The sequence below is a fragment of the Dipodomys spectabilis genome, unplaced genomic scaffold, assembly GCF_019054845.1.
Source record: "Dipodomys spectabilis isolate Male_0828 unplaced genomic scaffold, ASM1905484v1 ptg000069l, whole genome shotgun sequence".
Classification (NCBI taxonomy): domain Eukaryota; kingdom Metazoa; phylum Chordata; class Mammalia; order Rodentia; family Heteromyidae; genus Dipodomys; species Dipodomys spectabilis.
In genome coordinates, this window is record NW_024870746.1 from 3677103 (window position 1) to 3689999 (window position 12897).

The window sequence follows — 12897 nt, forward strand, 5'->3', positions numbered from 1 at the left end:
AACATTTTCTTAAGCAACATTTGAGTACCCAGGAATGCATTTTGACTTCCTGATGAGCCTTTAATTAAGATTTTAGTTGTGCAGTATTAATTTCCACCCAAAGGCTAACTTCTTGGGTGATAGCAAGGACAAAGGCAGCATTGCAGTGAAAACCATTATCTATATTTAAGGTAAATTTGTGACCTCATCAAAATATATTGTCCAGCCAAGAACCAATAGATTATGCTTGGAATCCTAGCTACTAAGGAAGCTGATACCTTTGGACTGCAGTTCAAAGCCAGCATGACCAAGACACTCTGAGACGCTTATTTCCTATTAACCAACAGAACACCAGAAGTGGCACTATGGCTCAAGTGGTGGAGCACCAGACTTGAGCAATGAAAAACTTAAAAACAACAGGCCCTGGAAGTGGCACTGTAGCTCAAGTGGTAGAGTGCTAGCTTTAAACTGAAGAGCTGAGGGACAACGCTCAGACCCAGAGTTCAAGCACCCAAGAGCAACAACAACAACAAAAAAAAACAGCAGGCCCTTATTCAAACCTCAACCAGCACCAAATATACATCATCCTAAAAAGGCAGCATTTTCTATATTGAGTTTATATAGGTAAATTATGCGAGCTACCTAGTGGTTTGTTAGTAATCCTGTTACTGTCAATGTAATGTCTCAACATCTGAACATAACATCAATTTTAGACCCCAGACAATACATCTGTTATCATAGTTTTCCTAAATTAACATTCGTGAAGGTGGAGGTGCAATTCTTCCTTTTTACATAAACAAATGTATAAATTTGATTTTGTACTCTTGTTTGTAATGTATATATATATATATATATATACATATATATATATATATATATATATCCAATGTGCATATATTCCCCCTGAATATCACATTTGTCTGCATTAATAAAGAGGTTGGGTGTCCCCTCAATCATCTTTTCCTATTACTGCCACAGAAAACTGACAGTGTCCATGAACTAACAACTTGGTTACACTGAGACACAGCATAAACCCTATACAAGTTCCTCAAAAGCACAAGGCTTTGCCTTCATTTCCAGCAGGTTCTCACTCTGGGGTTTTAGAAATAAATAGCAGATAGAAAGCCAGACATTTGTCACATTGGGGGATTTTTTGCCATGGGAGTCCAAGGACAGGAGAAACACAAATTCTCCTACTCTCTTGTAATTGGGTGAGAGCTATAAGGTTGAGATCTGAACAAGAGAATGTGGAATGCTGGAGGGAGGAGCCACCTATGTGTTTAACCATTTAAGCCTGCCCTGTGGCACCAGCTTCCAGAATGGCAGAGGTGGGAGGCGGAGGAAGGCTTCCCAGTTTGCATGAAACCTACATATGAGGAAGACAACTTCTCTAAGGCTCTACAGCTGTGACTGATTATGCATTGTACATCTAACATTCAGGTATAATGGCTAATTCTATAGAAATTCTATAAGAAGCCTCCTTTTCCCTTCTCCTAAATCCAAACCTATATGAGATCTAGAAAAAAAGAGATTAAATATTTGCTTCTGCTAGAGCTGCTGATTATTTGCCTCAAGTGTGTGATGCATATAGCCTTCTTCCTTTCAGCCCCCAAATGAATGACCGAACTCACTGCTACAAACTGGATGTGTTACAGATTTCTCTCTCTCCTTTCCTCCCTCCCTCCACTACAAATTGGATGTGTTACAGATTTCCTTCCCTCCCTTCCTCCCTCTATCTGTCCCTCTCTCTCTGTCTCTCCCTCCTCTCTGCATCCTCACTCAGGCTGTCAATGGTTTACTCTGAGACTCACTCTTATCCTTCTCATCTGCACTCTTGCTAAAGGCCCAAAACAATAGAACTGCCCAACTTTACACTAGAAATTCCAGGAACATGAGCTACATAAACATGTGCTCTTTCTAAGTTGATTTTCTGACCTATTTCTTTATAATAATGGAAAAGTGAGTACCAGAAAAAATCATACTGGCACTTGGGACAGCCACCTAACTAGATCTGAAAATGTAGAAGTGTGGTTTAAAGGAGTACAAAGAAAGAGTCAGGAGGAAAAGTACTGAAAACCTAGGGTATTGTAGGTAGAAAGTTTCTGTAGGGGCTCAAAGCACATGGACTCAGCCACAGTTGGTAGAACCTGGGCACTGCCACAGCTGGTTTGACATGGACTCTACCACAGCTGGTCAGTCCCAGGAGATCCCAGCCCTTCCCAGGCCAGCTCTCAAGCCAGGCCTTCTCCACCAAGTTCTGATCTCTTCTTCCCCTTCCCAGAGCTCCACGCGGGCCAGGAAGATGAAAAGCCCCAGCTGGAAGTTCCTTGCCACCAGAGCTGGGTCCTCAGGGCTGCAATCCAGGCTGGTTGCCTGGATGGTGACCCCAGCCTCAGCCCCATACACGCGGGCTCTGGTGGCTGACTTCGTAGACTATAAAGTGAGGCAGAGGGTTATGTCTGTGGAGCTGGGCCTGAGGAGGGTCCAGAAGCTGACCTGCTGCATCAAGCCATAGAGGAAGCTGGAGATGAATCAGAGACCCACTTCCCACACTCCTTCTCTGTTCTGGCAGCTCAGTTGCATGGGACTGCAGACTCAGCCCAGCAACTTCACCCAGATCTCTGATGAACTTTTCCAAGGGAGCCCAATTGGGGCAGGAGTGGATGATGGCATACCTGGACACATGCCTGCCCAACTGGATCCACAGCAGGGCGGGCTGGGCAGAGTTCACAGCTCTATACAGGATGGGGCCCTGGTGTCTGTGGTAGGAGCACTGGGCATCAGTGAGGACCTTGCTGACTGGGGCTATGCCGCTGTTGACCCTGGTAACTAACCTTAGGGGCACTTTTGGTAGCAAGTCAGAGAAAGTCTGGGGCCAGGTGTGGCTAAGTGTGGCTGAGGAAGGAGGGGGGCAGGAGAGCAAAGACAACACAAAGAATCCTTTGGAACAAGGTGAGGGGTGGGGGAGGGGAGAAAGGGGAGGAATGAATGGTCATGGAGCAGGGAAGGGCAGGGGAAGGAAGGTCATATATGAGGGAGCCAGGCAGGTGTCTGGAAGAGTGAGCAGGAGATATTGGGGAATGTTTTAAGAAGGTGAGAGTCTAGGAGAAGCAACCATTCCAGGAATTGGGAGGGAAGAAGGGGGAATGATCTATAGGATGCTCTATAGGATTAGCATAGGAAACCACTTGAGGCTGGCTTTACAACTCCCAGGAAGTTGGACTTGCATGAGGAATAGTGCCCCATTGGCTGGGATTTGGGACCCCAGAAGGTTCATCCCTTTGGAATGAACCTTGGTAATGAGGTGACTGGGAGAGGTGGCCATGGCTGAGGGCTGCTTGGATGTGTGTGCATGTGCACGTGTGCTCCTGTGCATGCCGGACTGTTTGCCTAATCTCCTGATGGAAAGATTCTTCACGGAGAAAACATTCCCTCTTGCAATGTCAAGAACAAGAAGGGATAGGTCTTTGCCCTTCCTCTCTGCAGAAAGTCACTGGCAGGGCTTTGGAGAAAGCAGCTGCTCTGAAACTGGCCTTGTTCCTTCCTCATCCCCTCTGTGCATCTTGAACTTGCTGTTGCCTCCTGTGCTGATTGAGGGCAGGGCTGTGGAGCCTGGGTGGGTGGAGGCTTTGGTAGCTGAACCTGCCTGCTACCCTTCCCTCCCACTGGGGCACAATGGTTCCTAAAATGTTGCCTATGTGGGGGACCTCTGCACCTATACTGAATCTCTAAATTGGGGCTCTGGTTTTTCCCTTTGAGGGTGTTAAACTCAAAACTCTAAATTGGAGTTCTAATTTTCCTTTCTTGGATATGGGCATAAATGCTCACCTAGGATACAATCTGGGTCCTTGCTTCTCAGTGAGATTTTTTGATGCCCTGGGAGGAACATTCCAGCTCTGAGCCCCATGGTGTGATGGTTACAGGTATTCCATTACTGGCATATGCTTTGGGGTGGGCTTTGGTGCTGCTTTATCAGTCATCATACCTACAAGCATTTTTTATATTTCCTTTGAAGCCACTTCGTTTGCATTTACATTATGAGTCTCTAATTCAGAGTCTGAGGACACTAACTTTAGGCCTCAACAGTCCTATAGAACAAATCCAGACTATAGCTTTCTCTTTAGAGGGAAAAATTCATTCCAAACGCAGGACCTGAGTCAGACCTTACTGCTGCACTTTCCAAGGTGCTCAAATTGCTGCTCTCCAACGCTGATTTCCTTCACAGTGCTCTAGAACCCTGCCCATGGTCCTGAGCACTCATCAGCTTAGCCAGACCACAGTTGACTGCTTGGGGATTTTTCCCTTGCTCCTAGAATGTGGCATCCTAGTCATGCTTGCCTGAATATGGGATGAAATTGGCCTCAGGTGTTTACTTCACAATTTTGCTTTTGAGAGAGGCCTGCAGTTTTTAATGGTATTCTTGGGGGAGGTGGTTAAACTACATGATCCACTTGGTCATTATTGAGTATGCTGAACCATAAACTCAGAGCTTATCTATGGCAAGCAGTTGGGGTACGGGGGAACCTCTGACTTGATCAGGACAAACTAGGCCAGTGGCTTACACACTGCTTGGCAAACCATCAAAGTATTTTAGGGGTTGAGCCTCTGGAGTCCTTGGGGAGGTAAAGGGGTGTGAGTTGGGAGAGGTGAGCAGACTGGGCAACTCACCCTTAACCAGAACAGGTCCCCTTGTAGCTGTGTTTCATATTGGGATTCAGGGTAACATTTCATTTGCATGAGGGGGTTTGCTGCTGAAAGACATTGGAAAACCACTGAATAAGTCATCAGCTCCCCCAGGTCCAGAGCAGATGCTTCATCAACCATTCACCACAGGACAACAATCCAGTTAGTATTCCTGGGGCCTTCAGAAGTGAGAAGAAACAGGAACCAGGCTGAGGTGACTGAAATTCCTGTTTTGAGGACTTCACACCTGAGTGGAAGAAGAGGCTATTTTCTGGAAGGGGAACGGGCTTGGTCTGTATTCCTAGAAGCATAGCTTAGGTGGGACCACAGTGGACAGTGTTGATCTGTTCTACCCTTAATGTGAGGGGCAATGGAAACCCCAGAGACTCTTCTTCCAGGGAACACTAGAGACTCTCTTTAGAAGCTAGAGTTTCTTGGCCAAGAAGTCTGAGTATGGCTCCCAGTTTTGTTTTGTTTTTTGGGTCCAGTCGTGGGGCCTGAACTCTGGGCCTGGACGCTGTCCCTCAGCTCTTCAGCTCAAGGCTAGCACTCTACCACTTGAGCCACAGCGCCACTTCCAGCTTTATTTGTTTTGCTTATTTGGTGCTGAGGAATCGAACCAAGGGCCTCAGGCATGCAAGGCAAGCACACAACCACTGAGCCACTTTCTCAGCCCCAGGTTCCCAATTTTAAAATCCATTTCATTTTAATTAAATGAGGGAAATAAATATAATGACCATTTTTAAAGATTAAATAGATAGGATGTTTCTTGCTCTCCTGAGCCCAAAGGGACAAATAGCAACTTTGCTTAGGCCAAGGAAGGAATAACTCAGCCTTGCAATTACTAATCCCACTCCCCACTCTTTCTAGAGCATACATACACTATTTTACTCTTTTAAATCATAAAATAGCAGAAGATTTTGTTAGTTTAGAAGAAAAGAAAAGCTCTATAAAGATTAATTTATATTCCTGTATTTTTATTTAATAATTTATAAATACCAAGTTCATTGGACTTTTAATTTTGTGTAATATGTAATGATGATATTAAACAAGAAATAAAGCCCAGAAATTTAATAAGAAAAAATCTAACCATAAAATTTAACTTTCCTGACAAAATATTTCCCAACATAAAATGCCTAACAAGTGAACTCATCCAATTCTTCACAAACACAGCCATGCTGCCCCATACTCCGGAGAATAAGAAGACAGGAAACATATCTCAACTGATCTTATGAGGTAAAAAACTCATTCATACCAATACCTAACAAGGATAAGGCTAGAAACAAATACAGGTGGATGAAAGACTGGAACCAAATATTCCCAACTAAATCCAAATGCAAACATTCTCAACATGCAGGAAAGATGAAACCATAGTTTTGTTTTGCCATATGAGCAATCAGTCATTGTAACACACATTAACAGAAGAAATGATATGAAGCACATGTTTTTCTGCCAAAACAACAATTATTTACATAATAAAACTATCTCTTGAGTTCACAGGTTTCTCAGCGTCTTGGTACTTATTCCAAAGGAGAGAGAAGAAAGATTGGGAGCTCATGGAATATCATCGTATGACCTGTAAAGAACATAAGTTTTAAATATGTATATATATATATATATACATATATGAGAGATGAACACAGTCATATAACAGCATTCTTCACAGAACCCAATGGAAGAAGCAGTTCAAGTGCTCCTATGGTATTTAGACATGCAGTGGAAAGGACTCAGCCTGAAGAAGAAAGGTAATTCTGACATAGCTGCCATAGAGATATATTCTGACAACTGATGGCTAAGAGTAAGAGGCCAGTCACAGGATGAATACCGTGTAATTCCAATCACATCCATAGAAAGCAAAAGTACAAGAGTCACTATCCCAGGGCCTGGGGAAGGGGGGAAGGAAACATGGCTTCAAATGTGAGGACAGTTTCACATTGCAAGAAGAACAAATAAAACAGCATCAATGTACGTAATATTGTTAGAAGCACTAATGATGGCAAAAGTTCTATGTTAGATGTATTTTGCCAAAATTCTTTAAATTACCTCTCCCCAGGGATCAAGGTTAAGAGGAAACTCTTGGTAGAAAGAGGACAACTAATGGGCTATTAGTACATGAAAGATCAAAAAGTATAGAACAGACAGAAAAGAAGGGTTAAAAAAAAACTCACCAGCCCTTCCAAAACCACAGTGCAAGGCACAGCAAAAGGATCAAGCAAGGCACTATTACTGCAGCAATGATTAAACCAACAGAGACAGAGTATCCTGTGGATTGGAAGAGTAATCAATTGTCACTTCTAATGACACTTGCTCCATTACCTGGCCTTCCTTTGCCTAGCTAACTATCCTCCTATCATCCCAATTTTGGGGGGAGTCTGAGGTTAACAACTTTACTGAGATAAAGTTGATAGATAGGATACTGTCAATACTGGACTTTGAACTCAGACTCTAACAATCTCCCTTAGAATTTCTAGCTCCACATTGGTGCTCTACCACTCCCGCTACATCTCCACTTTTGACTTTTGTCTGGTTAACTAGACATGAGAACCCCAGGGACTTGTCTGCCTGGGATGTCTTCAAACCTCGATCCTCAGAGATCAGCCTCCCAAGGAGCTAAGATTACACACATGAGCCACTATCACCCAGCTAAGAACTGCATCTATTTAAGGGTGGACAATTTATTGAGTGTGAACACATGCAATCACACATATTACCATCACCACTTTTGAGACAGTGTCTCCCTATATAATGTAATTTGGCCATTAAATTGTCATGCTGTGTCTCAAACTCACTAGTGCTGAGATTACAAGAAAATGCTCTCATGCCCAGCTCAGTATCTTTCTAAATGTCCTTGGATCATCTTCTTCCTTATACCTGCCCATTCTGCCTGACTCCTGTCCCCTTTCGCCCACCAAATGTCTTCTAGCCCTTCCTCCTCACCATTCCCTGTCCCTCACACACCCTCTCCCTCTTTGCTTTAGAGCCACCTGCTCCCACTCCCAGCCAGAACTCCAGCTCTTCTCTCACCCCAGTAGAGGACGATGGCCTGTCCCCCTAGACTGCTGTGCTTCACATGGCAGCTCAGGCCCTTTGCCTCCTCAGCTTTCACATCCAGGGTTGCTTGCAGATACCACGTCCCATCAGCATAGGGCAGGAAGTCATCTCTCTGGGTGTCCAGCTGCTCCTGATCACCTCGCATCCACATCACCCACACAGGCTTTGGGTAGAAGCCAGAGACATGACACACCAGCCGCAGATGGCCAGGCCCAGGACTGGGGCCACTGGACAGCCAGGCTTCAGGCTTCACTGGAGCAGGAAGAGGCAGAGACAATACAAGAAAATAACTCTAACCTGGAGCATATGGACTTCAAAGTCCACATGTTTGGACATGGACCCCCCACTTCCTTGATAACAAAATCAATGACTGATGGACTCCCAGTCTTTCTTCTAACCTCTCCAATTTGTTATTGCATGAAACTGTTTATATAAAAATAGGAGATAAAGAAAAATGGCATACATCTTTATTGAGGATTTATTTTCATTGCAAACTTTAAACATTGTAATTCACTGAAATCATTTTTCTACTGTCAAAAATGTACCTTTCCTTCATGCTGGTATTCAACATCATGAAAATGCCAATGCTTCCCAAAGCTATCTACAAATTCAATGTGATACCTATTAATACTCCAACCTCATTCTTCAAGAAAATAGAAGAGACAATCCAAAAATTCATATGGAACAATGAGAGACCCCGAAAAGATCCTTAACAGAAAAAACAGTGCTGCAAGAATGTCAATACCACATATCAAACACTACTACAAAGCCATAGTAATCAAAACAGCTTGGTACTGGCACAAGAACAGACCTCAGGACCAATGGAATAGAAATGAAAACCCAGAAATGAACCCACAGAAATATAGCCATCTAATCTTCAATAAGGGAGCTAAAAAAATAGAATGAAAGAAAGACAACCTCTTGAATAAATGGTGCTGGAAAAATTAGTTACTCACCTGTAGAAAACTAAAGCCAGATCCTTATATCCTGCAACAGAATTAATTCCAAATGTATCAAAGACCTCAGAGTCAAAGCAGACACCCTCAAAACATTACTGAACAGAATAGGAGAAACCCTAGGTCTCCTTGGTAGAGGCTGAAAATTTCTTAAAAGGGACCCAGAAACAACAAATCAAAGAAAGGTTGGACAAATGGGATTGGATGAAGTTGCAGAGCTTTTGCATGGCAAAGGACATAGCTAGCAAGACCAATAGAAAGCCGACTGATTAAGAAGATCTTCACTAGCCATACAATGAACAAAGGTCTCATATTTAAAATATACCTGGAACTCAAAAAATTAAATCCCTCAACAACAAATCTTCAAAAAAGAACTGTCCAATAAATAAGTGGGCTAATGACTTAAAGAGAAACTACTCTGAAGAGGAAAGAAGGATGGCCAATAGACACATGAAGAAATAATCAATCCCCTAGCTATAAAAGAAATGCAAATCAAAACAACACTGAGATACCACCTCACCCCAGTTAGAATGGCTATAATCAAGAACTCTAATAACAACAGATGCTGGGGGGAATGTAGACAGAAGGGAATCTTACTTCATTGTTGGTGGGAGTGTAAACTTGTTCAACCACTTTGGAAAGTAGTATGGAGGTTCCTCAGAAGACTCCACATAGAGCTCCCCTATGACCCAGAAATCCCACTTTTGGGCATTTACCCGAATGATCACAAACATGACCATACTAAAGCTACCAGAACAACTATGTTTACTGCAACATTATTTACCATAGCTAAGATATGGAACCATCCTTCGTAGATGAATGATCAAGAAAATGTGGTATATATACACAATGGAATTCTAAGCCTCCATCAGAAAGAATGACATTGCCCCATTTGTTAAGAAATGGAAAGACTTGGAAAAAATTATATTAAGTGAAGTAAGCCAGGCCCAAAGAAACATAGGTCCCATGGTATCCCTTATTTGCAATAACTAGTATATGTCTGAGACAAGCAGAAAAGTTCAGATAAGCTGATGTTAGGTGAAGTGAACCCCAAGATTAGGACCCAAATGATTTTTCTTTCTTGCTATTGTTTCTAACATATTTATAAGATGATTTCTTTGTTGCTTTGTATGTCCCTCCTCCATAGTAAAACACCTGTTTTAACTGTATTCCATGTTGGTATAATTTGTGGAGTGGAAGGGAAAAAACAAATTGTTTAAATAGGGATACACATGGACCCATTGCAACAATGAGATGTACAAGAAGTTATGTCAAACAACCAACTTTACAACTTTGGAGGTGAGGGAGGTGAAGGGAGGGAAGGGACAGAGGGATGGTGAGGGGAAACAAAGGAGGAAGTTAAGAATGCTTGATAAGAAATGTACTTGTTATCTTGCCCATGTAATTGTAACCCCTCTGTACAGTATTTTCACAATAAAAAAGCGTATTCATAAAAAAGAGTGTAAAAAAGTTTTTTTGCTTAAAGAAAAATTACACATACTTACATATTTTTCATTTTATTTCATGTTTTCTTTAAAGGGGTGTTCTCTTCATCATCAATAGAGTTGTTTCTGGGAGGGCCTTTCATATCTGGTCAATGTCATAATATTACTTTGTATTTTTACTTGGAATAAATTAATTTTATGATGCTCTTTAAGTTTAAGGAAGGTGGTCAAAAGGGAAACAGAGCAGGACAAACCTTGCTTCTCCAGATCCTCCTTTCCCGCTTCAAGAAGGCTCAAGAGATATCCGGGGCAGGTTTTACAGAGGAGAGTGTCCACAATTTGCGAGAAACCTTTGTACTGGTAGATTAATATGCAGAACTTCTGAGCTCTTCTGCCACCTTCCGGTGCAGGTACACAGGAGTTATTCTTGATATACAGGAAATCCAGACTTCCTAACGCTCCTCTCAGGAAGCTTAGGATGGCTCCCCCAGAGTGCAGCTCACAGCCTGCTGTGCCCTGGATCTCAAAGGGATCTAAGAAGGAGGAAAACAGATAAAATTTCAGTTACTAAACAGCAAACTAGAAATAAAGACTGTGGAAAGGGTTCAGGATTTCAGATTTGATGAGCATATAATTCAGGAATATAAAATGATGAGCTGAAACTATTAGAACACTAAGAGGCTCTCAGATAGAGGAGAATTAAGAAGGGGAAAGTATGGGATGGATGGGCCAGAGTAGGATGTGTGATGCTGGAAAGGAGATAGAACAGGTAGGTTGAGGATCAGGGAGTTGGAGTCAAAATTTCAGCATCCTGAGAGATGTAAGATACTTAGAGAGAACCAATTAGAGACCAAAGAAAAAGCAGCCAGATCTCAATACTTCAAAGAGATGTAGAGATTGTGCTAGAGAAAGGTGTGCAGGCAAATACAGGTGGAGAGGGGGATTCAGGGCAGGGGAGAGAAGGAGGAGAGGCAACAGTGCTCACATTGCACCTGAAAATCACTGGCATGTTTTTGCACTTCATCAATGAATCCGAAGTAGTACACGCGGAATAGCTCCAACAGCTCTGTCACTCCAGCATCAGTGAAATTCCCCTTGGACCAAGGCTTCAGAAATATGGGAATGGCTGACTCACGGTCCCAGCCAAGAATCTGCAAATCATTCAGCCAGCATGAAACTTGAGTTTGTGCCCAAGTGTTGTTGGCAAATGATGAGATCTGAATGCAGTGCAGACGGATTGGCTCCTGAAAGGCTGTGGATAAAGGGGAGAAGCATGAAAGGAAACTTAGGAATGGGATGGAGGAGGGATGAAAGCATGGACACTGAGAAGATGTGAAAACACAAACTCAGAATCTGTGCAACCAATGAGCACTGTCTCTTTAAGAGCCTTGGGCCTCAGCCTTCAGCCCCAACTTCCAGAATGGTCAAGACTCTGGAGACAGGAGGCCTCAGAGCCTAGTTGACCAAGGTCACCAGACTAAGTGCAGCCTGTCTTTACCAGACCCTCCGCCACAGGGCAGGCTGCTACCCCAGTTGCTCTTACCATCCTGATTGTCCCCAGCTGGGAAGAGCACAGCTAGCAACACAAGTGGCAGGAGCAGCATCTCCCAGAGAGGACCTCAGGAGCTCAGGGCTGTGCTTGATGTCTGATTCTGCAATGCTGCTGCTCAGGACTCGGTACAGACTTCCTGTCTCTCCCACCTGAAAACTCTCTTCATAGAACTTGCAGATCAGAGAGGGAAATGTGTCCTTGCACAGCCTGCCTTCTCCACTCCAGGTTTCACTTCCCTCTTCCTTCCTTGGCCTGAAGCTTCTCTCCATGGATCCATTTTCATCAGATGACTTCAAAAGAAATTCCCCATGTCACTATACAAGCTTCTTAACCTCTCTAAGCTTCGATGTCATATCTGTACATACAGGGGAATACACAACAGTTGCTCAGCTTCATGAGCATCTGAACCCTGGAAGGAGTTTTGGTTTATGCACCCAGTTCATCCTCCATCCTCCCACTGTTCTGTCTTCTCCCTTAATGTCATGACTCTTCCTCCTGTTGTCCACAGCTTCATTCCCTGTTTTATCTCCTTGTCTGGATTCCCTAATCTCATATTCTTAGTTCTGGGTTCCTGTTTTCATATCTTGTCTTCTACTTTATTAAACTTTCCAGAATTTTCCAATAAAACAGTAAAAATACAAAATAGACAATTCGCCAAGATCCCAGTGGAAAAAGCAGAACTTCACAACTGAAAAGACAGCAGAAAAACATTATTTTCTTTATTTCTTAACCAAGCTTCCAAATATAAAGAATAAATATATCTGCGAGCTTGAAACAATTAAATACAAAATTTTTAATATCGACAATTAAATGAAAGTAGGATGATGATTTAAAAAGCTGATAAGTACCTCAAAATTTGTTCAAACAAATGTATTTATGTTAGTTTTAGTTTTAGACTCAGGGTCTGGCTCTATCCCTGAATTCTTTGGCTCAAGTCTAGCACTCTAACACTTTAACCACAACTCTACTTCTGGTTTTCTGGCAGTTATTGGACATAAGAGTCTCACTGACTTTCTTATTCAGGCTGGCTTTGAACCCCAATACTCAGATTTCAGGTTCCTGAATAGTTAAGATTAGAGCTGTGAGCCACCAGCTCTTGGACCATGGGATCCTTTGAGGGTATTTTGATTATCTTGTAGACAAGAACTAATATGTATTACACAATGTATATTTTATTTGTGAATACTTTGCCTATTTTCCCTGTTTTGTTCTGCCTGTCTATACACAGACA

At 42.7% G+C, this 12897-nt stretch overlaps 1 protein-coding gene and 1 pseudogene across 1 annotated transcript; one reads left to right on the top strand and one right to left on the bottom strand.

Moving 5' to 3' along the window:
* The first annotated feature begins 2356 nt into the window (after positions 1 to 2356).
* On the top strand, positions 2357 to 5897 carry LOC122109237 (annotated as a pseudogene).
* LOC122109351 (T-cell surface glycoprotein CD1b-like) lies at positions 5652 to 11831 on the bottom strand. Its single transcript, XM_042681663.1, has 6 exons — positions 11658 to 11831; positions 11100 to 11366; positions 10369 to 10647; positions 7687 to 7965; positions 6831 to 6924; positions 5652 to 6238 (listed from the first exon to the last, which is right to left on the bottom strand). Exons 1-6 carry the CDS (start codon positions 11716 to 11718, stop codon positions 6217 to 6219), a joined length of 1002 nt encoding a protein of 333 aa, XP_042537597.1. The 5' UTR covers positions 11719 to 11831; the 3' UTR covers positions 5652 to 6216.
* Between the last annotated feature and the right edge of the window lie 1066 nt (positions 11832 to 12897).